Genomic DNA, 24,665 nt, shown 5'->3' with positions numbered 1-24,665 from the left:
AAAAAAAATACTTGCTGTAGAAAAGAATTTCCCAGGAAATTACATCATGATCGAAATGAACAAGCAAGCTTAACTTGGACAAACAATAATGTAAACAAGCAACGTTTGTCAAAACATCTCAGTTATGAGTTACAAAAGAGGTATGCTACTCTTTCAGAAAGAATGACAATCTTGAACAATTTTTACATAGTAGTGAGTTTGAAAAAATTGTAATACAGGGAAGATCTGACATTAGTCAAAACATTTCCAATAGTTCGAATATTCTTAATTTCATCTGGGCACCTTAAAGAAACATACAAATATAACATCCAACATAAATATAACATAACCTTTAAAAAACCAGCTAAATATCTGGCAATCAAACTTGCAATATATCTAGCAGTTAAACTTAAGCACAGATAATGATTTTGCGCATGCACATTGTTTCAAAATTAACGTGAAAATCCACTTCTAAAGAAAATAATTTCTCCCTCTCTCCCAAACATTAGATCATATCCTTCTGCACACACAAGTACAATCAAAACCTCATATTGGCAGTTATTAAAACAGATGTTGGCTAGAAAAAGAGAATCTGGAAAGACAGGTGCAGATGCATAACAATTCATAGCGAAAAAGTGTTTTGCCAAAGTCCCTTACCCACCCTACTTTTAACATATGCAAGAGAAAAATAGACTTCAAGCAATAAAATGTAAAATATGACCCAATCTTGAGGTTCGCATGATTTTGAGGGATATATTCACAGAAATGTAGATAAATATATAGGGCAAAGACATTTCAATTTCAAATTAGAAGATCTACAAAAATTGGAAAACAAATTAGGATGAATAAAAAAAATTTAAATTTAGCTCATTTTAAATCAAGTACAAACATTTCTTTGTAATCAAAGATAATTACAGGCTAAGACGAAATTTGAAAACATGCGAAACTGATTTTGGGAAGAAATAAAAAACGTATATCCTGAAATAGCATTTTGTTATTTCAAGCCATATTTGTAAAACAGAATTTTTGGCTTATGTATAAAAACACAAAAATGAATAGGTTGATTACTGATTGAATATCGAGTTCGGGAATATTGAAAGAATGGCACAAGATTGAAATGAGGATATGATACACCAAACAATTCGTTAATGTAGATCAAAAGGTAAAATGCACACTATAATTTCATTTTTATAAAATACCTGAAGGTAATAAAATGGTTAATAGCAATACAAGTATATTTAAACGTTAATAAAACTCAATAAAAGGGGAATTACATAAAATACCCGATATAGATAAAACGGTGGACATGAGTATTAAATAAGAGTGAATAAAATCAGATAAAACAGTTATATACAATATAAAATACCAACAGCTTGCAGAAATATGAAAACGTAGGATGATGGATTTCACCTAATAAATTCATCATACATAAAATAGGGCTATAAAAAAAGGTAATAAGATGTTGGTAAAAACATGGACAAATGGTTAAAATGTGATGAAATGTAAGTAAAGCACTACAAGTGTCTTATCTTGAAGGAGGTTCTCGTAACAACAGATGGAAATGGGTGAATCAAATAAGGGCAATTCTGAGACGATTAAGCTTTACATCTTCATTACGCAGATCAGGTCTGATGTTAACTGATGTAGTTTAAAGTCTGCAAATAGTACAGATAATATGAAGAAAGTAGTAGCAGATTGAGCTGCAGAGTCAGCCAACTCATTTCCTGATAAACTGACGTGATTCGGTACTCAAGAAAATAAAATGTCAAATTTATTGTTGTAAATAGTGATTAACATATGTTTAATGAAGCATAAAATCCGATGAGTATCTGCAGTTGACGCTCAATGACGTGTATGTCAGATCCTGTACATGACACATTCAGATCGTCAGCATAAAGTGAACCGAATACGGAAGGGGGCAGTATGTTCAAAATGAGCGAAATATGAATTATGAAAAGTATGACACTTTAAACACTGCCCTGAGGAATGTCTTTAGCTTGAAAGAAAAGATCAGAAAATGTAGTGTCCCATTTCACTCGAAAATACTGCTTCAACAGAAAGCTCTGCAGGAAGATGAGTAAATTTCCACAAAGTCTCATGTCATAGAGTGTCCTAAGAATTACATATCACCATGTCCAAGTGATTTAAATAGAGATTTCAATTATGATTTAAATCATACTTACCCTGCATACAAGTGTAAAATGAAATTATGATAAGTGACAAGAGAATGAAAGAAGCAAAATGATACTATTATATAATCTCATAAGAAATTAACTTATATTGTTGCTATTCAGGTTTTCAAAACAAAGAAAAATACCACATAAAAGAAATGAAAACATAAAAAAACAAGACAAAAATTCCCAACTTTTTAGCAAAATATATTATTTTTATAAAAATTAAAAACATTTTTGTTATTTCAAGTACCTGATGATGAAACTGAGAGCTGATCAGAATGTCTACGACGAGGAGGCTTAGGGGGAGGGGATCGAAATTTTGCAGGTAATGTATCCATCTTAGCATTCAAGCAACAAAATTTCTGAAAGAAAAACTATGATACATTAAGTAAAAACATTCTAACCAAAAACAGTCAAACAAATTGTATCAATATGAGATGGAAAAAAAAAGTAGATATACTATTTTTTTTGTTAGAGGACATTTATAACTGTGTTCAAATGTATTTAATCTGCTTTAATATTTTCATGCTATAGAGAAAATTGCAGAAAATAAAATTAGTAAGGCAACCAAACCATATACAACTCTCCTGACGAAACTATTGCGAACATTCCTAACTCCCTCATTGCTGCTACTACATCATGAAGATCAAGAATTTAAATATGTTAATTCATCAATAGTATTGTAGCGATTCTCTTGAAAAACCATCTGGAAAATCTGTTTTTAGCTCAAACCTCCAAATTGTGCCTCTTCAGCCTACCCTGAGAGGCCGTGATAAAGGATTTTTTCCATTCCAGAGAGTATCCCGTCAGCAATCAGTCACCCAAAGTTGTATCATTGTAGAATTTAGCTACTTCTTAGATATGAAAGCCTTTCAAAAAAATATTTTGACCACCACTACACATAATCCACCACTACACATATTCACATAAATGTCAGCAAATAAAGAAGAGACTTCCATAACATAATCTGTGGCAGAAGAGCGGTCACGAGAAACTAAAAAAAAAAAAAAAAAAAAAAAAAAAAAAAAAAAAANAAAAAAATCACAGAAAGGGGCCAACTTGAAAGGTATAACTCATAGCCACCAAAGGAGCAGACATTTACATGTTTGTTTGTTTTTTAATTTGCATGTTTAAAATCGGTTTGGCCCCTTGGCGATTGTGGTTGGTGTGATAGATCACGATACGGAAATATTCCCTAAATCAAAATAGCTGTGAGCATAAACTTTGACCAGAGATAATATTCTTGCTCATAATTGTAATTCAGTTATCACTCCACTACCACTTGGAAAATGATGTAAATTTCACTGCATCCGTTAAAAATAAAACTAGTAAATACGCTGTATAACATGGAATGGAATTAAACAATCGCATGTGCTTTAAAGCACAGTAAAACTAAAAAGCTAAGAAAATGAATATTCTAAAACTAACTTTCAAGATGGTATTACGAAAGAATTATAAACTTACTCCGTTGAAAAACTGGAGTCGATTCTCGAAAATTTGAGGGATTCGATAAAAGAGAAATGTCTGCTTCCTCCCATAATCGGAAATTATCAAAGTATTAAGTAACCATTGCAAAAAGTGTTAAGAAAATGGATATTAGTTTTAATACATTTCAAACTATGGCTAAAATATTGCTTCATGCAAGCTGGTACTTGTTAACGTAGCTGTAACAAACAAATATTTTTAAAATAAAATAGCTGCCTTAATTACTAACTAGGAACATTTAATTTCCAAAAAAGAAAACTGAAGAGACATGAAATTTAGTTCATCAAAACATTAATAACCTAGCCCGACTTGTTGATTGATTGTGCGACAGTCTCTTCAGCAAACGCTTGCAGCTCTTTAATCACTGAATGTGCCTTAAGAACCGTTCTTGCTGTCTCTGAAAAATTCTCCACTCAAATTTTCAATTTTCGCGATAGCAATACCCGAATACGCCATCCTGATTGGTGCTATGAAAAAGTTATCATTACACCTCCATTGAAAGAGAAATAAGTCAGAAATAAAAAGTAAGCTAAAAGCAAAAAATATTTATGCATGAATTGTAAAAACTATTGCACAATGACCAATGACCTACTTGGCTTCTTTAAGTTCAAGACCGCCATTGTTTATCTTTCGTTGCCGTATAATTGTAAGCTTAGTGCTGTCGTGAAATATCATATTGAAATGGAAATTGCAGTGAATCCTATACCTTATCCCAATGAGGCTGCTACTTCTACTAGAGTTTTTGTGGAACCTCCTGCCAATAAACTAATGATTCCCCAAATTCCGGAGAGACCAGCTTCACAGGTTGTAATGGTAAGTGGTATACCTGCTATGGTGTCAAATGAAAAGATCAGACAGTTATTTGAACATTGTGGTAACATCATCGATTTATGGAAGAATCATTTGAACAATTGTTTGATTAAATTTGAAAACGAAACTGCATCTTTCAATTCACTTTTAATGACAGGTTTTACGGTTGTGGTTGAAACCGGAATGCGGTACACTTCTCAAATGATTGTTAATTATGCCCTCGAGCATGAAGCGAAAAGACCAGTTATTCCATTTTCTAGAGAGAATTATAATCTGGTATCTCAAAAATTATCTGATGAGAGTACATTAAGTGAAGGAACTAATATTTTGTCTACATGGTTGCAAAACGGAGAATGTAATCGTGATAACGCTGATGACTTTTTTGCTTTACTGCAAATAACTTCTGCATCTGCTGATGTAAAAGGAAAAAGTATGAGAAAAATTGAGGAGACAGAGGCTCAGTTAGATGAAACGGTCTCTGAAATTGGTGATTACTTAAGTGTTCTTGAACAAGTTTTTAACCATGAGAATTTCGATTCCATTCTTGTCAATTTTCCAGAAAAAGAACGTCAGAATCTTATACAATGGAAAAAAGAATTTGAGGAAGCAAAGGTTGAAATAAACAATGAAAAGCAAAAGAAAGCTAGGAATAAGAAGAAGAAACGTTCTGCCCAAAAGAAGGTTGTATTTGAAACTATATCGAGAGAAGAGTTGGTTAAACTAAAACAAGAGAAAGAAGATCTTGAGCTTCAGCTTGATGTTGCAAATCTTGCTTTAGTTAATGAGAGGATCGAACAGCAACATGAAATAAATATTTTGAAACAATCTGTTTCTGCAGCACAAAGGCAATGTGCTGAGTATGAAGCACAATTGGCAGATTGGCGAATCATCCATGCTCAACTGAGAAAACCAAGATCAGAAGAAATTTCAGAAAGTAAGGAAGAAAATAGTTTAAGTAATACAGAGGCTAAGATAGTCACTGAATTGTCTACTTATTTAAAAGAAAGACTTGGAGCCACCCTGAGTGACATACGCAATCATTTGCGACGAAAAGATTTCAATATCACTCCTAAAAATATTGCTCAACTAATGAGAAGATTTCCTGCTCTTTTCAAGCAAGAAAATGTGGGGTCTGATGCAACTAAGAAAATCAAATGGGTTTTTATTGGATGCCCTGTTTAAAAAGAAGTTTAACCTGGTGTTGGAGATTTTAGGACCGTATAAATGTTATCTTTCTATGTTAATCTTTGATTAACATTTAAAATTTCTATTTTTTTTTTCTTTTTAAATTTTATACTATCATTTAAATTTTACATATGCAACATTGGTGGTCCTTAAAATTTTACATTTGAGGGCTTAGTGTAAATAACCAGTTCTCCCTAAGAATAAAGGGCACTCCTTTACTGCTATTAAAATTTATCAAAATGTGTAATATTACGTAATAACTGAAAGTTCAGTTTTTAACTTGTGCTCTTAAACTATTTTGTGAGTATATTTCGCAAAATAATTCTCACTCATTATCAAAATAATTGAAAAATTAAAAGGTTTTAAAAAATGTAATTAAAAGACAATCTCTGTATATAAATTTTCTTCAGAGAAAGTAAACTAAAAAAATTATTAATTGATAAACAAGTTGAAAGCTTTTTTTTTAATATTTCAAACAGAAAATTATGAGAAAATAAACATTTAAAAGTGCAATTTTAAGTAAAAGGTATTTATTTAATTACATAATTTAAAATCATTAACCTATTCCCACCAAATAAAATATATGTCTGGGGCTGAATTTTCTGTGAATTTTAACTATATAACTAGACAACCTAAGAAAAATTAAAGAATGAAATTAAAGTTACATAATTATCAATAACTAAGTAAATCAGAAGCAGACTTTTCATTAGAAGAGGTGGTTAAGAAAACAACCTTTTCCTGAAAAAAATAAGAAGGTATTTAAGGGATGGTGGTTTATTTTTACAAAAAGAAATCAAGAAGGGCACATTTATCAGATTAAAAGGAGGAGAGTTGCCCTTTTTAAAAACACTAGGGAGGACAGTGAATAACCATTTTTAAGAATTAAATTAACATTTCCTAATAATTCTATAATTTTGATATAAGTTGATTTGTGCAAGATATCTAGAAATATTAATGTTATTGCATTTATAAGTATGATTTAATAGTAAGTAAGGTTTTCACAATTTTAGTTAAAAAAACAAATTTAGAAAAATTTTAATTTATCATTCATAATATGAACATTGGTATATCATTGGCGCAGGGCCAGTACAAATATCACAAATATATTCTCTTTGTTGAATTGTTTTTGTTTGCTTTTTTCAACTAAACATTTTTCTGTTTAATTCGAACTTGAACCCTGAAGGATTGTTTTGTGTCTATTACCTGCATGTTTTTAAATGTGAGTATATTATATAGTAAAACCTGTGGATGTTGACCATTTGTTGTGCATTTCTTCATTCATACAGTGATTAGTCTCTTTTTAAAAAAAAATAATAAATAGTTTCATATATCATGTTCTTATTGTATATAGAAATCATATTGTGCATTTTATTCGCATAATTTTTATATTTTATCAATTTAAATTAAAATAAGATAATTTATTTAATATGACTGTTTTAATTCTATTAAGTATGTATAACTTTTAAGATAAATTGTAGAATAAATTTTGATTTTTAAAATTAATTATTAAGCTAGTCAGTTAAGAATAATAGATATGCATATTTTGTAAGTTACGCTATCCAGCTATTTATTAAAAATATTTTTTTCAAATATCAATGCAATATTTTAAAATTTATTTTGTTAATTTGAAGCCCTTGTTGTTTTAAAACTTATAAGCCAAAGCCTGCAATAGTTTGTCATATAGTAAGTTGGTCAAAGAGTATCGGTTAACTTTCAATAATATTTCACTAATTCAGTGAAAATTTAATTACAAAACTTAATGATATAAAAAGATTTCTGGAAAGTTTCTTTTTCTGGTCAATGTATGAAATGATTAGAATAGCATTTAATTATACCCCTATTTGATTTATTTGAGTGGTTAACATACATGATAGGCAAGTGGTCAGGTTACAAAGGTTTTTCTCCTTATCATAATAAATTTCATTTTTGTTAATAGCAGTCATATTTGCCAGTTTCACTGTATTAATATTCGGTTTAATGATCAAGTTTATGTAAAAGATCTGATTGGATGTAGAATATTTTAATGCTATTTGTGATTGTGTTATTTCTAAAGCATTTATCATGTTGAGATTTATGAATATGCTTTATTGAATACTGTGCTTTCCATGTTAATCTGAGACCCAATGTTTACAAAGCCTGCAAAGTTTGCTTCTTGTAATATCTTAAATGTTAGCACTGATTAGAAGCAGTTGTGTAATATTTTTCATTAGTATAAATTATTTCATTGTTGAAATATTTTAAACATTGTATAAATATTAGATATATAATCTAAAATACATTTTTTCTTCATATTTTTATTATTTTTACTATTTTATGTGGTTGGTGTGGATAAATTAGAATATTTTACTTTATTCAATTTTTGGTGAAATCACAATAAATTGCTTTCTATTTATGTTTTACTTTAATTGTTCGTATAATTACACACTATATCTTATCTAAAGTTTTCATATTTTTCCCATTCATGTTAATTATTTAGTAAGATAAATAATTTTACAAAGGGGAAATGATCACTGCCACAGATGTTTTAATTCAAAAGCTTGAAAATATTTTCATGCAATGAATTTTTTTTCCTTATTAATCTTAAGTTTTTAAGTAGAAATATAAGAAACAAAAATGATGAAATAAATATGAATCAAGATTAAAAATTAAATTTACGATCAAAATTACGAAGATTTAAAATTTGTTTCTTAGACAGTTTTTATTTTGTTTGACATTGGAATATTAATATGAAGTTTCATTATGTACAATTTAAATCATTCAATCTTGGTTCTACTTTGTTATTTACTGCATTTCAAGATTACCTTTTACTGACATCATTATCTTTTAAAATATCTACTATGTAACAGAATTTTTTTCAGACTATGCACAGTTCATATTTGAATATTACATCTACTTTGTAGGAAACTAATTTTAATATTAAGATTTAAAAATTTCATAGTTTTGTGCAAGATTCTTATAGCATAGTGTTGTCTTTATATATATAAGATACCTTGTTTCTTAGAAAATTGCAAAATGATGGTATACGGAAAAAAACCCACTTTTTTTTAGCTTTGTGCAATTACTTAGCACACTGCACCAATTTATTTTAAAAGTGGTTGATTTTTGATTATGTCTAGAACAACTTATATAAAATGATTTCAGAATTTAAAATTTGATTTGCAGAATTTAATATTTCTGTATAAAATTTTATGAATTTTCCTGAAACTTCACTTCATTCATCAGATATTTTGCAAAGTGTGTAGTTGGTACAAAAAAAAAAATAGGCGACCATCATCAGAAAAAGAAAAGCTTGCTTTTAAGGTCTATTCTACACATTTATAGAAATAACTATACATGGTTAACTCTTTTAAAAATTCTGTTTAATACTCCGAAATAAGCTTACAGCTACTATTGTTTACAACACATTTTAATTAACTTTTGACAAACTTATTTATAGTTTTAAAATACTCGTAAAGTCCCATGCATGAAATTGTTTCCCATTTATTTTCAGGCTTTTTCACAAAGGTTCTGTTATTATATGAGCATGATTTTTCTGAAAGTGTGAGATTTAAGAGAAGTATATACATTATTTATGAAGTATTTTTTAATAAAAATTAGCTCCATATTAATTTATCGTCTATGATAAATTAATATGGAGCTATTGTTAGATAAATTCTTCTAAAATAATTTTACACAATGTAAAAACATTAAGCAGATGACCCTTCAAAATATCAGGACAAAAACATTCTTTTCAATTTACTGTTTAAAACAATATAATAAAACTTCACAAGAAAAGCTGAAAAATGCATATTTTCCTCGATCTTAAATTGTTAATAAAACAAATTATATTAAAAAAAAATTTTAAACTTAATTTATACTCTTATTATACTATTAAGAGTAGAAATTTTTCTCAAATTTTAAATTTATGTGTTCTATCAATAATATATTTTTAGTTCCTCTTCTGTGACTGTTGGGGGCAGGAGTGACCTAGAAGTAAAAATTAACTCAAATGACAGTTAAAATACACTATCAACAACACATTTATTTTTGAAAAAAAGTTGTAAATATTGTTTAAAAATAATCCATTTAGAAATGCCTGGAAGAGACAGGAATGGTGGTGCAACAATTTTCCATAAAACTTTAGTTTTAGGCACTCCTTGTTTTCCTGGCTCTGGTCTGGAGGCTAATAAAATCCCTTGCTAGACTTACTAATAAAATTTATTTGTCCATTATCAAAAATTAAAGTCGGAGACAACCGAAACTAGAATATGTCTGTTTTTTGTGGAGTTATTTGTGCTTTATTTCATTTTCAGTTTTATTCATATATAGAACAAAGTATAGCCTTTCTTCATTCAGAATAATTAATATGAAATAAAAGATGTAGTCAGATTACAAACCACTTGCAATTATATATATATGTTTTTAGTATGTTTGGGCAAGCACAAAAAGAAATTTAGTCGTCAAGGTAAATAAGATAGGCATAAATAATAGTTACATAAAATCAAGGAAATTATTTTATTTACAATTGAAAGATATACATGTTTTAAATTATTGCAGATTTTTAAGGAGAGTGCATCGTGCATGTACATAACAATCAATAAAAAATTTTAATTGCAGTTTTCTTTCTGAAGACTTATTTCAAAATAAATAAAAACTATTATTAAATAAATGATCGGCAATCAATTCAAACTGCATAAGCTATCAACAGTGTGTTTACTGAAATATTTGTAAAAATGAGGTATTTGAAACTTAGGTAAATTCATTGTAATTCATTATATAATAAATAAGATAATATAATAAATAAAACTAAAAATAATTCCATATAACAATAAAAAGAATTCCATTTAATAATCCCAAATATGAAAAAAATATGTTCTCCAGTTTAAAAAAAGCAAGTTAGAAACTAGAGAAAGAGAGAAAAGGCATAAAGTATTATAACAAAATATTTAACAGTCATGTTACTTAGGCATATTTGTGTGAAAGTTTCCTTGCTGAGCTGTTTTAATGCATAACTAAAAACTGGCAACTAAAAAATGTAAGTAATAAAATAGATTGGTTTTGGTGTAGCATATTTTTTTTTACCTATTTAATGTTAAGGGACAATTTGGTGTGTGTGCAACTTTTTAATGTTATTGATGCGGTATTTTTCATTGGTTTTGAAACAATTTGTAGTGATGACTGTTTTATAATTTTCTGAATCTCAATGAAATCATTAAAATATAAGTTACTTCTAAATACAGATTAAATAATTAACTACTCTGCAATGACTTCAGACCAGTGAAATGAAATAAACAGAGTTTGAATTTTATAACCTTGCTGGTCTTGTGATTAAAAAATGATAGTGTATGACCTCTTAAATGATAGATGTGTAGCTACATAGACTGGATATTTTATATGAGTAGAGAGCGCCAGTGAAAATACTAACCAGTAATTAAAATAATGAACTTGTGATTTGAAAAGTTGTTGAATATCAATTCTTTATAAATGTAAGATTTGATAAAATCCCAGCAACTCTTATTTTAAGTTTTGTATTTTATCTAATGTTACCACAATTAAAACTCAAAGAAAAAAAAAATCAGATTTCTCACTAATGCCAGAAAAATTAAATTTTGAAATAAGGCTCAGGAAACCCCGGGTAAAATGACTGTTTTGAAGGAAATAAGAACAAAACTATAAGAAATTGGCTCAGATTGGAAAATAAATCATACCACTGATTTTTAAATATCATTTAATGCTTACAGTATTTGCAGAACATCTTTTAACAGAGATAACGTAAAAACATTTGACTTAGGTGAAATATACCTGGGCAATAATGTTAAATGTTTTTAACATGATGATTGATTTAAGTTATATTTGGCTGGTGAAAGAGTTTTTTTTAATTAAAAATTGCATTAAAAATGTGTGGAATGTGTAAATTACATTCATACATGATTTTAATTAAGTTTCTAAATACAAATTTTATCATAAACTACAACATTGAAATTTGAATAGCTACATCACTTCAACTTAAAGCATACACAAAATATAATGGTTTCACCCCAAGCATTTATTAATATAAAAACTTCTATTTACATGCATTTCCTACACGTAAGCTTTCAAATTTTTGTTTAAAAAGTATTTATTTATTTTGAAATTGAAATGTAATTTGAGCTTGCAGGTTGTAAATTATAATTTAATAGCGTTTAGAAAGTTATTTTTTTATGAGGAAGGGGCGTATTTCAAAAAAACTTTTTCACCAGTCTCAACCTAATATAATTTTACACAATGAAAAAGCTCATATACAGTGCACAAAAAAGAGGACACAATGAAAAATTGTTAATATTGAATAATTTTAGATCTAATGAAAGGATCTTCACACACTAAAAAGATATTTTAATGGTTTAAGGGCTATTAATATTAAAAATGCCAATTTATTGAGATGCATACAAAAGTGTAATTTTGGGGAAGAAACAATTTTTCTCCTACAAATAAATTCTGATTTCGATGGGTGTAGTCATAATCTGGAAAATATAGTTTTTAGTTATTTGTTATAAATTTAAAATTTTTAAATTGTAAAAATTATTACATAATCTTGGAATTATGTAATTTTAAATAACAAAAACTTAATATTTAAATAAAACTAGGCCAGAAGTTCTCAAAAAAATAAAATATGAAAAATGCTAATTTTTTTTTATTTTGGCAGAACTACTCAACCAACTTTATTTCAAGTTGCATAATATTAGTAAAGCTATTAATACTTTCAAATTCAAAAGTTTGGAAACATTACATTAAATAATAAATTATTTTTTACACGTAATTATTTTTGGAAAGAAAGTTTTATTATTGCATTGGAGAATTTTTTTATTAGCATAAAAAGTTCAAATCCGATATGAAATATGCAAAAAGTAATATTTACAAAATGGAGTTCAAACGTTTGGCCTCTAAATTGACTAAACTATTGGAACTATTGTCTGCACTGTAATTAACATAATTAAGATGCACCTCTGTATGTGAAAATTTGACTATTAGGTTAAAAGTTAATTGTGGTGTAATTTTTTGGCACACTATGTAAGAAATTTTTAAATAGAAATTAACAAAAATTTTAAAGTAATTTTGCATACATACATTTTTAATGATATTTATATTTAAGTGAATCACACAAAATATGTGCATTATTAGAAGCGTTTTTTAGACTATGAATTTTTTATAAAGTCTTCTATTGTTATTTGATGATGATTACTGAATCTATTATGAATAATTTATGTTGAAACAGCTTTTATGACATAAAATAAAATAATTTTTCATATCAAATTAAAACAAATTGATATGTAGTACAATGTAAAACATATTTTATAATAAGATATGTTTAAATAATAACTAAACTATAAACATTTTTTCCCGCAAAACTGTACAGGTATCACAGAGTATCAGTGCTTACAATAACAATAAATATAAATAAGAAAGAAAAATGGGTTATATAGATTTAAAACAAAACAAGAATTTAGTTTTACGTATGGTTTGATTAAATGTTTAGGATAAGTTTTAAGTCTCTAACAAAACTATATATACATCTTTATATTTATAACCATTAAAAATTTGAATTTTAACAAAATGCAATTTTTTGCAGACTTTTAAGCTTCCTTCTGAGTTACAAGAAAATAATCCACATGTCTCATTTCCGTCAAGATTTATAAGTTAAGAACTGGATTAGTCGCTTAGGTAGGGGTAAATGGAAGACTTTTGAGTGAGACACTTGTTGAAGGATTTTGTCTCTGCATGCCATTTTCAGTGAGGGAACTGAAAACAGAAAGACAATAAAAATTACCAATGAATTTAGGACATTAATAGAAGAAAAGTACAATGTGTTTGCATTTCTTTTTCGCAACTGACACTATAAAATTTATGTTTCCAATTTGATATTGCAAGCATTATTTTTCATAAATGAAGGAACATCAACAATTATTACTTTTCATAAAAAGTGTTTAACAAATTAAAAACTTTATTGTTCCTTTAATGGTTGCATAATTGTAAAGAAAATAGTCATAAAAAAGGCTATTTTTTAATTTAAGAAAATTATAAGAAACTAAGTGTATGTACAACATATGTATTTATTTTTAATTTTTCGGTCAATTTTTAGCTCACATGTTTCATGAGCACTGACATCAAGTTTAAAATAAACTATTTTTAAATACAGTAGAACCTCGATTATCCAACCTAATTGGGACCGCGAGTACCTCGGATATCAGAAATCTCGGTTAATAGAAACTGTATCTAAAACCTCACCTTGCTCGCTAATTCAACATCATTTGAAATAAAAAACGTTTTTTAAATGATAAAAATAAACATATATAAAGTTATGTTTGGCAGTTCAACAAATTTAAAAAGGAAATTAACTACTAGTAATAAATTTTAAACAGAAAATTGAATTTTTTTCTTAATTATTCTTAAAATTAAACTAAAAGATGCATTTTTAAAAATAACACAAATCTTAAGAAATTATTTTTTTAATGAATTTAATATACATTAATTTGTTAATTTTGCTTTACCATTTCCTAAAATATTCTGTTGCCTTTGTTGCAAAAGTGCATTGTTACAAAAGTACAGTCCGATAACACATTGCACCTGGTGGAAACAAAGCATTGTTTGCCACTGTTGATTTCTGAGAGTGCTGTAATATTTCTTGGAAGTTGAGTATTTTCGGAGGCAGTAGAGACGGGCAGTGAACTAAAATGCGTGGTCATTTTTAGGGCTCATTCTACTCAGGGAAATTTGCCATAAAAAATTACCTTAGGATATTCCTATGAGGATTTGCCTACGGTAAAACTTTGCCTTCAACTTTTGGCAAATTGTTGCCATAAGTATATATGGGAAATAAGTTTGTGGTAAAAGTATATGGTAAAATTTTACCATAAGCAATGTCTTGCAGGAATATCCTATGGTAATTTTATATATACGAAATTTTTTCCATAAATTTATAGTTTTTAAATTATTTATTATAGTTCATTAATTACTGTTCATTAATTATGGTTTATTAATTTATATATAGAACAACAATGAACAAGAGTTATTGAATTACAGAGACCACTTTTCGCAATGATTATACTACAAGAATATCAGGGGGGAAAAACATACTTTATTATCGGCTCAATTAACAGAAACCTCGGTTAATTGAGGTTCTACTGTATATTACAAATAGTTTGGTGCTACCACTTGGATTAGTAATTGAGAGATAGATATGATTTGGGGCATAAGAATTATTTGACGCTTTTTGGCACATTACTCTTGAAAACTTGAGCCTGGAAATATCAAGAAGAGAAATAGAAGGCACAATCCTCCTTTCCATGATTTTGACAGGGCGAGAAGGGAGGAGTTAGAAGTTAATCAAAGGAATTTTATTTGGTTATGGGTCAAGGAAGCAAAATGTTTTAGAAAAAGGAAAGAAAAATCATTTACTGAATCTAAATTGCATGTCAAGGAATAAATTCACTGTGCCCAAATTCATAATATTATATAGATTAAAACAAATAATAAAAATATCATAACATATTAAACTAAAATATAATTATACTTTAAAATACAGTTCCTATATTTTAAAGATTGCAACAGATTAGAACATAATTCTTTGTATTAAAAGATATAGAAATAAGTTTTTAAAAATTTTACATATGTTATACCTAAGAACATGACCCAAGGTACAATAGGCTTTACTGTCCCAAGATATAATCACTACGTAGTTTGAATAAAACCAAAACTGTGATCAGTCTTAGTGGACTAATATTAACTTCCGATAACTTAAAAATTTCTTTTCCATAACCAAATAAAATTTAGATGAATTGTTTTATAAATTAATGTTAAAAAAATGAAAGTAGAATGCAAAGGAAACTTTCTTTTAAATGATAAAGTTTATGCTCTCTCAATAACATATTAAGGTGATTTTGTCTTTTGCCAAAGACAATTAAGAAAAATTTATCTTATAATTAACTTAATGTAGATAATTTTTACATCAAGACTTAACATTTAAGTATATAAATCAATGACCAGCAATGAATAAACTTTAAAAATAAAAATTTAGTGAGAGTTTTAAATTGTAATTGCATGGAAAAACATAATTACTGTCACCTCACAAAAACGCTTTAAAAACACATCAAACATGTATTTAATCATGTCATCAAACATGCAATATAGAAAATATTTAACTTTTTTCAATGAATCTGGAATTAATAAGTAAATATAGACAAACATTTTAAATAATATTTCATTGAAAATTTAAATAATATTTTTTATGGCAATATTAGATTATGTCTAGAATTTGGAAGAAATATTCAAGAATTTTTTAATCAATTTTAAATTTTTTATTGTAAAAACATCTTTGTATCACTTTTATCATTATTATCTAAAGTAAGATCACATTTTTTAAGCAAACGCATAACTAAAACCAAAACTCTTGCTTGTATTTTTAAAATTTGCTTATGTGCCAGGACAGAGATGACAATAAACTGGAAAAACACCACTATTTTTTTTTCAATTATAAGATATATATTTTTTAACTCCACCATTTGCTCAATAATAATTTTATAACATAATAGATATTGTTTGATTTAAATTTTTAAATATAATTTGGATATTTCATCTAAATTTTTTTTGTTTTAAAAATAAGTAAAAAATGGCTTTGGTGGCATTTTTTAAAAAGGAAACATAATTAAGTTTTTTGTATATCTTCTGCCTGCAACCAATTAAATTTTTTATCCAAACTACCACGTAAATTTCAGTTAGCTTTTTACTAGAGTAAGGGTAGAAGTTTTATACTTGATCTTCTTTTTATCACCTATATTTATACAATTTTTCCAAAATTAAGAAACGTCAACAAGTAATTAAAACTGAACTCGCAAATTTCTATAATACTTTTTAAAAAAATTATTTTCTTAAGTAATTAATATCTTATTTATAATCACAATATTTTAAATAAAAACTAACAATAAAAAAATTAAAATTACAAAATTCAGATATTATTTTTGTTAAAATTATAACTTAAAGCAATTATGCAAACATTTTAAATTATTCAATTCTTATTAAGAGTAAAAAGGGAACACAAAAATGTGAATTGAACTTCAATTAAAAAATAAAACTACAGTAAAAATTTGAAAACAAAAAATTCTTTTTAGTCATTCAGATTTACTTCACTGAGTTAATATTTTCATTTTATAATCAAACAATCGTTGGAATACAAAACCGAATACCTTCATAACTATCTAAATATTTATAAGTTGATTTTTTAATTTTCTCTCAATAATAATACAGTAGAGAACCAATTATCAAGGGATGCTCAGGATCATCGCTATCCTGGATGTCTGAATTTCCTGGTTTTCTGGATCGACCAAAAAGTGTCCTTAATCGATGTTTTATTGAACCCAAATTAGAAGGAAAAGGTGTAATGCATAAAGTAAGAGAAAAAAGAAAGATACTCCTAACTTTAAAAAGAAAAAAGAAACGGTAGAAAAATAACATTTAAAAGAATAAAAAAATTTGCAAGTTTAGACAAGAAAAACAAGTTTAAAAAATACAAAATTCTTGTATTTATTTCTTAAAAATAATTACAATTCCTAAATTAACTAATATAAACAAAACCAATGGTTAAATAACGCAATATATTTCATACCTAATTATACGGGGGAAACGATAAAATAAAAGGAAAACTTATTAATCTAAATAAAAACACTTGAAAATTATCGAACCGAAACGATAGTTAAAAAAGGCACTAGCATAAATATTAAAACCCGGAACAAGGCAAGATCAACGGAATTTAAAAAAAAAAAACCTAATGATAAAATTTATGAATAAAAAGAATTAATTTATTGAGTGCGAAATTTATCGCGAAAAGAAAAAAAATCAAACGTAGTGGAATCAGAAAAACAAAACTGCAATCTGCTTCATAAAATAATCCTATGTTTAAATTAATAAACAATTCTCCTTTCATTTTATTTTTTTTTTTTTTTGTTGATAAAAACAAGATTTTTAATTACAGCAGATGTGATTCCACACCAAGAAAAACTTGCAATTGATACCGCACTTCCAAAGAATGAGAATTTATTCAAAAGAAAAAGATTTTATTTTTATTAGTCGATGTCAAATAAATATATTTTTCTCTTTTCTTTTTCTGTTCACTGATATGCATGCAATGCATTTTCCCCACCCCCCTCGTAAATCAAACAGAAAACGAAATCAGCATGCCACACCCTTGAGCTTGATTGACGGCCTAAAGGAGAAAATAAAACATTCCTGCCTTCAAGGTCACGGAGGAAATGACATTTCTCTGGGTAAACGGGGGGGTAAAATTCTCCCCTTCCTTACATTTTCCTTTACTCAACTTCAAGGATGAGTTCAATTTCCGCTTTTTTCATAATCGTTCTAGTTTAAAATGGCGGGAAAATCGATCAAAATTTTTTCCGGTTATCTGGATACCGGATAAATGGTTCTCTACTGTAATAAGATCATTAATATTAATAAGACATAAATTTTTACTTAAGTTTTAAAATTTTGTATCCATATGTTTACTAACAATATTCTTATTGTAAAATAATAATATTCTTTTAAAACAGTTTAAAATCTGACAAAAGAGGAACTAAATATGTAATAACATAACTAAACAAATCAAACACATTTAAGGTGTCCCATATAGTAAAGTTATTATGTACCCCTTAGGAATTGCTGCCCTTTTAAGTACATATCAGGGTAGGGACAGTAATCACAAAACGATAGTTTTAACCAAATCGATGAAAAACTATTCCATTTCTTTAATTGAATTATCCATATATTATAAGAGTTATTACATTTTGTACAAACCAAAAATTTTTCTTTATTTGCTTGCGATTTCTTAGAAGAAAATCAGGAAACCCTTATTAAATTTAATAAAGTCACACACAGATTTTTTAAGATGATATTTCGTTTATTGACCCTAAAAGAAACGGTACTGCAATTAAATTTTACTGTTCTGTAGAAAAAGAGTGCTCTTTGTAATCTTGAAGTTATATTGTATTCGACTAGAACCATTTGTGGTGTTTCGTCGGCACTTTTCATACTTGGGGCAGTAATTAAACTGAAGTTGGGAACACATAGAAAAGAATGTGTAGAACAAAATATTCAAACTATTATTTTAAGTAATAATTATTTTAACTCAAGTAGAAAGTCATACAATATGTATGCATTTATCTCTGTAGCACTTTCATAATGTAGAAATTTACTTTTTAAATAAGTTTACAGCAATGAGTTTCTAATCCTTAAGTCAAAAGTTTACTTTCAGAAAACTCTAGTAATGAAGATTTACAATTCAGTCCAGAAACATAGGACATTTAAGACCCAGAATTTGATGGAACATATAGAGAACAGAAAACCAACCAGTCAGAACTTGAAAATCTTGTTCGTGATCTAAATGTGTCAAAGAATCAGGCAGAGCAGTTGACTTTCATATTGAAGGATTGAAATCTCCTTTAGAAGGGAACTAAAATCTGTTCTTATTCAACAAGATTTTCAATGCTTGTTTTTCACAGAAATCAATTTAGCATATTGTACTGATGTTCATTCTTTACTAAATGGATTAGAAGACAGTAATGGTCCTAAGAAATGAAGGTTGTTTATGGATTTTTCTAAACTTAGTTAAAAAGTCATGTTTCTTCATAATGAAAATTAAAACTTTTCATTTCTCTTGTTTATGCAAACTATATAAAAGAGTCTCAAGAAGATTTGCTATCTGAAATACACCAACAATTTTCTTGGAATATATATGACGATTAAAAGTTACAGTATTTTTGTTATGTTTAGTCAGGATAAGCAAGGAAGATAGCAGAGATCGCAAAAATCTTGTTGTCAAGAAAATAATGAGTTAAAAGAAATCCAATACCTGCAAAATATAATTTCTCAACTGCTCATAAATCTAAACATGCATATCGTACTCCCAGGCATATTAAACTGGAATTAATTCAACATTTTGATAAGATAGTAGATAAAAGTGGTTGAGTAAGAGTGGAGTAAAAATGAAGCGCATATATTTTAGTATGCAAGTAAAGAGGCTTATAAAGGATAATGACTTTCACAAAAGTGAATAATGTTGAAAACGCTGCATATAAACCATTTAAGAAGATTATAAGTGAATTTCTTGGCAATAGCAAAGCTGAGATCTATGGAGAACTGGGTACAGAACTCTTTTAAAATTATGAAGCTCCGGGATGTATCGTGTCCCTGAGAATACATTATCTGAATTCACATTTGGACTTTTCCCATGAAAAGCAATGGGCATGGCGAGTAATTCCAATAAAATATTTCAACATTAGAAAATTATTATCTAAAAAAATGAAAACTATGCATCCTTGAAGACTATTGCTGGATACTAAAAAAGAATATTCTTCAAACAAAATAGAGTAGAGAACACAAAAGAGAACCAATTATTTGGAATGTTGGGGACCATTGCTATCCTGGATGTCTGAATTCCCCGGTTTTCTGGATCGCTAAAAAATTTTTTAATACAGCTCAACTATACTTCTACTTTAATATTGAATAAAAAAAGTTCTATTTAGCCGTTTTAGTATTTCAATTAAAAAAGTTGTATTTTCACTTCACTCTTACTTTATTATATTTATGTCGTAAAGCATAGAGATATATTTTTCTAGCAATTTCCTTACCACCTTTTTGCTGATATTTCCTCCTCGAAAGTCGGAGAGAAAAATGAAATCATTAATTTCATCTGATGTTGTTTAAGAGATGCTGATTTCGTTTTAGAAATAAAAAAATAACAAACATAAATAAAACAAAAAGAAATGGTCAAAATTCTTCTATTCTACCCCACAATCAATCTCGCAGCGACTGATTTGAGGAAAATATCTTTCTCTGCTTTGCACAGTCCCCCTTTCCCCACAACTACATCATTCCATTTCGCTTCCAAGAATCAAGAGTTAGACAGACAGCTGTTGGTTTTTCTGTAGGGCAGAGAGAGCTGTTTGTCAGCATTCTGTTTGCGAACTTGCTCCTACATATATTATATATTATCCATTTTAGGTCACATTGCACGATTTTAAATAATAAACTTTTGGCGCATCTTGTTAAAACGTGGATTTGATTAAGCATGTCTATTCTAGAGTTAAGGTTTTTTTTAAAGATTAAATATTATAGGAATTAAAACTTTTAATAAATTTAGTGGTTTTTGGAAAAATTTTGTCAGAATTGGGTGGCAATGAAGGGGCTGAAACTATTTACAACAGCCAATAATTTGGTTACAGAAAGCTTTTTCATTTATATTTTGGGTTCATTTCATTTTATCCAAGTCTTCCACTCCTTTATATTTGATTAAACGAGGAGAATAAGAATCACCTCTACTTCAAGGGTGACTCAGCAGTTCTAGTTCAAAAATGGAAGGAAAACAGAGCAAAGTTTTTCCCGGGTGTCTGGAAACTGGATAAAAGGTTTTATATTGAACAGCAAACTATATTCCTAAATTATTGATTAAAAAATAGATCTATTTTACCCAATTACATATTCCAAATAAAAATTTGTATTTCCACTTCACTTTTTTTTGCTTAATTATATTTACATAGTGAAATAGAGCATTGTATTTTTTTATTACATTTTCACATTTTGTTCATTAATGAGCATGTGTAATGCATTTCCCCCTCGTAAATCAAAAACCCATTCCTGTCCCTCTACTCAACTTCAAGGATGACAGGAATTTCCACATTTCGCCTCAATCATTCTAGTTCAAAATTGTAGGAAAACCCAACAAAATTTTCATGGTTTTTTGGATACTAGATAAAAGGTTCCATACAATAGTTGAAAATTAGAGCAAAATGTTCCATAACAAACAGCTATTCGAATTCATTTAACACACAAAAAGTAACATTTTGCTGATCAGAGCTATTTGCTAATGAATCTAGTTGGGATGTTTTAAATATTTACATACAATTAAATGATTAAAAAAATATACTTACTACCAACTGTCTGAATTATGCGAACTTGTTTAGTGGTACCATAAAGGTCAATGACAGCATATAAAGGACCTCGTCTGTAAGGTATACCAGTAGCACATGGCCCAAAAACATCTCCATTTAACAACATGTACATCTCAGCAAAGTTATTTCGTATCACATATGTTACACCAATACGACTTCCAACATCTGCTGGATACATGTATTTTCTAAAACAGAAATTAATAATTTTTAATTGTGTTCAACATATAACCTGATGTCAATATATTCTTTATAACAGTTACTCAATTTCATTAAAAAAAATAATTAAAAAGAAACTAAGCTCTTATGGATGAAATATAAGATTGCGAAACTGGAATTGTGAACAATTTTGATTTTTTATATTTAGTACATTAGATAAATTTTGTATAAAGAAAAATAAAATAAAACAAGCAAATAAAATATATTCATTTAAAATTTCTACATTTTTTTTTCTCACTTGACATAATTTTACAGCATTATCAAATTTGAAATCTCAAACAACATTTACATTTTACTCTTTAAATTCAGGTCCTGGCTCTGATATTAAGAGTTAATATTTCTAACAGTTTTACTGTTAAGTCATAGATGTTTTCAGATGATGAAAAAAATCATGTTAATTTCAGGAGTGAAAATTCGTCTGACTGATTTCTTAGGAGTATTTTGAATTTCAATGCATGATTTATGCTAGCATTAGAGTTAAAAAATACCTTTGAGCGCCTACGCAGAATATTTTCAAATGTTCTGCAACAGGACTTATTAATTTATGCAAATGTTCTGCAAGCATTTCCCAGCGAAAAAAAGTCAACTTTAAGTTAAATACTATATTTTCATTTATTAAAATACAGGATTATACACAGATACAATACCCTATTTTTTAAACCAAGGCAAACATTCTTGATTTCTTACTTTTTCAATCACTCTTGAAGCACGAAATTTTGTTAATGACGATGATGAGGATGAATTGTTAATAAAATGCATATGATAAGGTCCGAACATTAAAATAAGGGCTGCCTTAAAAATCTTTCGAAGGGACAAGTGCCCAGATGGTGCACCATTTGCGAACACAAACATTCGCTGGTCTGTTTTCCCAACAACTTTTTCCTCTCCATCGAAAGCATTTGGTCTTTCAGAAACAATTCTGTCAATCGTGGATCCCCACGATTCACAAATTGCTTCTGAAATGGGAATGGAAAATTTGAAAGTCATAAACTTTACAAAATTGGAAATCTCTGAATTTAATTCTTTTACGGTTTGCTTTAGAAGCTCTCTTGATAAAAATGGTGATCGATTTCTCCTGCTGTATGCTAAAAACTGATATACCCATTTTAAAGTTATAGCCAAAACCTAATCCACTAATTTCCTCCTCAGAATGGCAAAGACACAAAAGAGGGAGATTAGTGATAAATGTGCTGAAATTTGTGTCACTTATTCAAGATACAAATTGTTCTGCAGGACTTCGTTTGTTCTGCGACGTACGTCACAGTTTTAGGCACTTTCTGCTTCTGGGCCTTTGAGTATACTCTTTTTTAAGTGTTAAGGCTGTGGTTACTGAAAAATTTTCAAAAATTCAAATTTATTCTTGAAGAAAGTTGTGCGAGAAACTTCATAAATTAAAATCTTTTAGCACTAATTGCAATAAAAAATTTTATGAGTGAAAATATGAAAATTAAATAGTATTAAAATTTGCACTGTATTGATCGCGAGTTACATTCTAGTTTTCAGGTCTGAATCATGAAATAAGATTGACAATCATGCCTGATCAGCTGAATCTACAACGGTATTAAAGTTCTAGGAGATGTCATAAAAAATATGACATTTTTCATTCATTGGGAGTGGTAACACTAAGCTTATGAGTAAAGTGAGTCACAACTGAACAATCTCTCAACCACTCATCTCTTACCAGCTGATAAATTTATTCATGATGCAATTAATCAATGATGCCAAGTCTCAATGTTTAAAGGAAACACTGACTTTCTTGAAATCTTTGCTGTTACTAACCAAGATAGCAACCAATACCCACTGTCATTTAAGGTCTTATGATTTCTGCAGAAGTCCATATTTTGAAGATCAAGAATCCAAATTCATTTATGCGCATTAAATTGTGCATAGTAATTAATTTATGCACAGATGCATAAAATAATTAGCATATTTAAGGTTAAATCTCAAATCAAGATGGATTTTCAGCATGCTGATTCTGATCAGCATACTGATTTCAGTAGTCTGATCATTTGCAGAATTAGATAACATAGACCCATGGAAATTCTTAAATTTTGCGGATCTTTTTTAAAATGGTTCACCACTGTGCATGGTGAACCATGTTCAAATTCCAGTGATTTGAAAATCAAATGTTACAATCTGTATTCACAAAACTGAAAAATCACACATAGGGATTAGTATTCTTCATCCATCAAAATGATAGCTTAGATCAGTATGATAGAAAAGAGCCATCTCAACAAATTGTAACAATTTAGCTCAATCAGACACTAGGTTTCACCATCTATTGATGACTATGATTTTAAGATTTTTTTCTCCACAGAATCAATCCATCTGGTGTTTAGTCTTCTCTTTTTTGATTTACCAGTACTTTTTCCATAAGTCAGCTTCTTAACTGAGTCACCATCATCTTATACACACAATTTAAAAATCCTATGGATGTGTTTTCTACACTAGGTAAGGCTGCAAGCTCCATATCGCCTATACTTCCGGGCTACTGTTTCTGTGTATTTTTAAGTCATTTAGCTCACAACGTGATCATTGTGTTTTGAGATTCTTGCAAAACGTGGTATTTGATTACTTATTACTTGCGTTTACAATGCTAACAATACTTGTGTTTACAATGCTAAAGGTGCTAGCACTAACGTCAGATGGTGCACAGCTTGTAACAAGAACAAACAGTAAAGAACAAATGGAAAGAGGCCAAATCAGGACAGCCAAAAAAGTGATTTATTCAAAATCTAGCAACCATGTCACCTTTTTTAACAATATATCTATAAATAACTAAAACAGGGGTAGCAGCAAAGTTTTTTAAAGTTTTAGGGTAATTTTAGGAACTTTTTTCAAAAAATTTTAGGTAAATTTTAGGGGT

General features: G+C 28.3%; 3 protein-coding genes across 14 annotated transcripts in view; 1 reads left to right on the top strand and 2 right to left on the bottom strand.

Annotated features, from left to right (window-relative positions):
* Positions 1 to 4,004, bottom strand: part of LOC107443371 (mirror-image polydactyly gene 1 protein) — a 35,061-nt gene extending 31,057 nt beyond the window's left edge. Inside the window, exons 1-2 of one of the 6 annotated variants that reach the window (XM_016057222.4) lie at positions 3,618 to 4,004; positions 2,404 to 2,515 (exon numbers count right to left, since the gene is read on the bottom strand). In XM_016057222.4, the coding sequence (XP_015912708.2) occupies positions 2,404 to 2,491 (88 nt within the window). In that variant the 5' untranslated portion in view covers positions 2,492 to 2,515; positions 3,618 to 4,004. Of the gene's footprint in view, positions 1 to 2,403; positions 2,528 to 3,617 lie in introns of all 6 variants that reach the window. The other 5 variants (XM_016057221.4, XM_016057220.3, XM_071188204.1 and 2 more) reach the window with 5 other exon arrangements.
* A 210-nt stretch (positions 4,005 to 4,214) lies between these two features.
* LOC107443368 (ecto-NOX disulfide-thiol exchanger 2) lies at positions 4,215 to 5,630 on the top strand. The gene has a single exon (XM_016057216.3). The coding sequence runs from the start codon at positions 4,215 to 4,217 to the stop codon at positions 5,628 to 5,630; it is 1,416 nt and encodes a 471-aa protein (XP_015912702.1).
* A 4,483-nt stretch (positions 5,631 to 10,113) lies between these two features.
* Positions 10,114 to 24,665, bottom strand: part of LOC107443373 (neuralized-like protein 2) — a 29,626-nt gene continuing 15,074 nt past the window's right edge. For 6 of the 7 annotated variants that reach the window (XM_016057224.4, XM_043042181.2, XM_071188341.1 and 3 more), the window contains 2 exons: positions 21,563 to 21,768; positions 11,324 to 13,388 (listed from right to left, as the gene is read on the bottom strand). In XM_016057224.4, the coding sequence (XP_015912710.1) occupies positions 13,273 to 13,388; positions 21,563 to 21,768 (322 nt within the window). In that variant the 3' untranslated portion in view covers positions 11,324 to 13,272. Of the gene's footprint in view, positions 13,389 to 21,562; positions 21,769 to 24,665 lie in introns of all 7 variants that reach the window. The other variant, XM_071188337.1, reaches the window with a different exon arrangement.

The sequence above is a fragment of the Parasteatoda tepidariorum genome, chromosome X2, assembly GCF_043381705.1.
Source record: "Parasteatoda tepidariorum isolate YZ-2023 chromosome X2, CAS_Ptep_4.0, whole genome shotgun sequence".
NCBI lineage: Eukaryota > Metazoa > Arthropoda > Arachnida > Araneae > Theridiidae > Parasteatoda > Parasteatoda tepidariorum.
The sequence above is the reverse complement of the archived record's forward strand: the minus strand, read 5'-3'. Positions and strand labels throughout refer to the sequence as shown.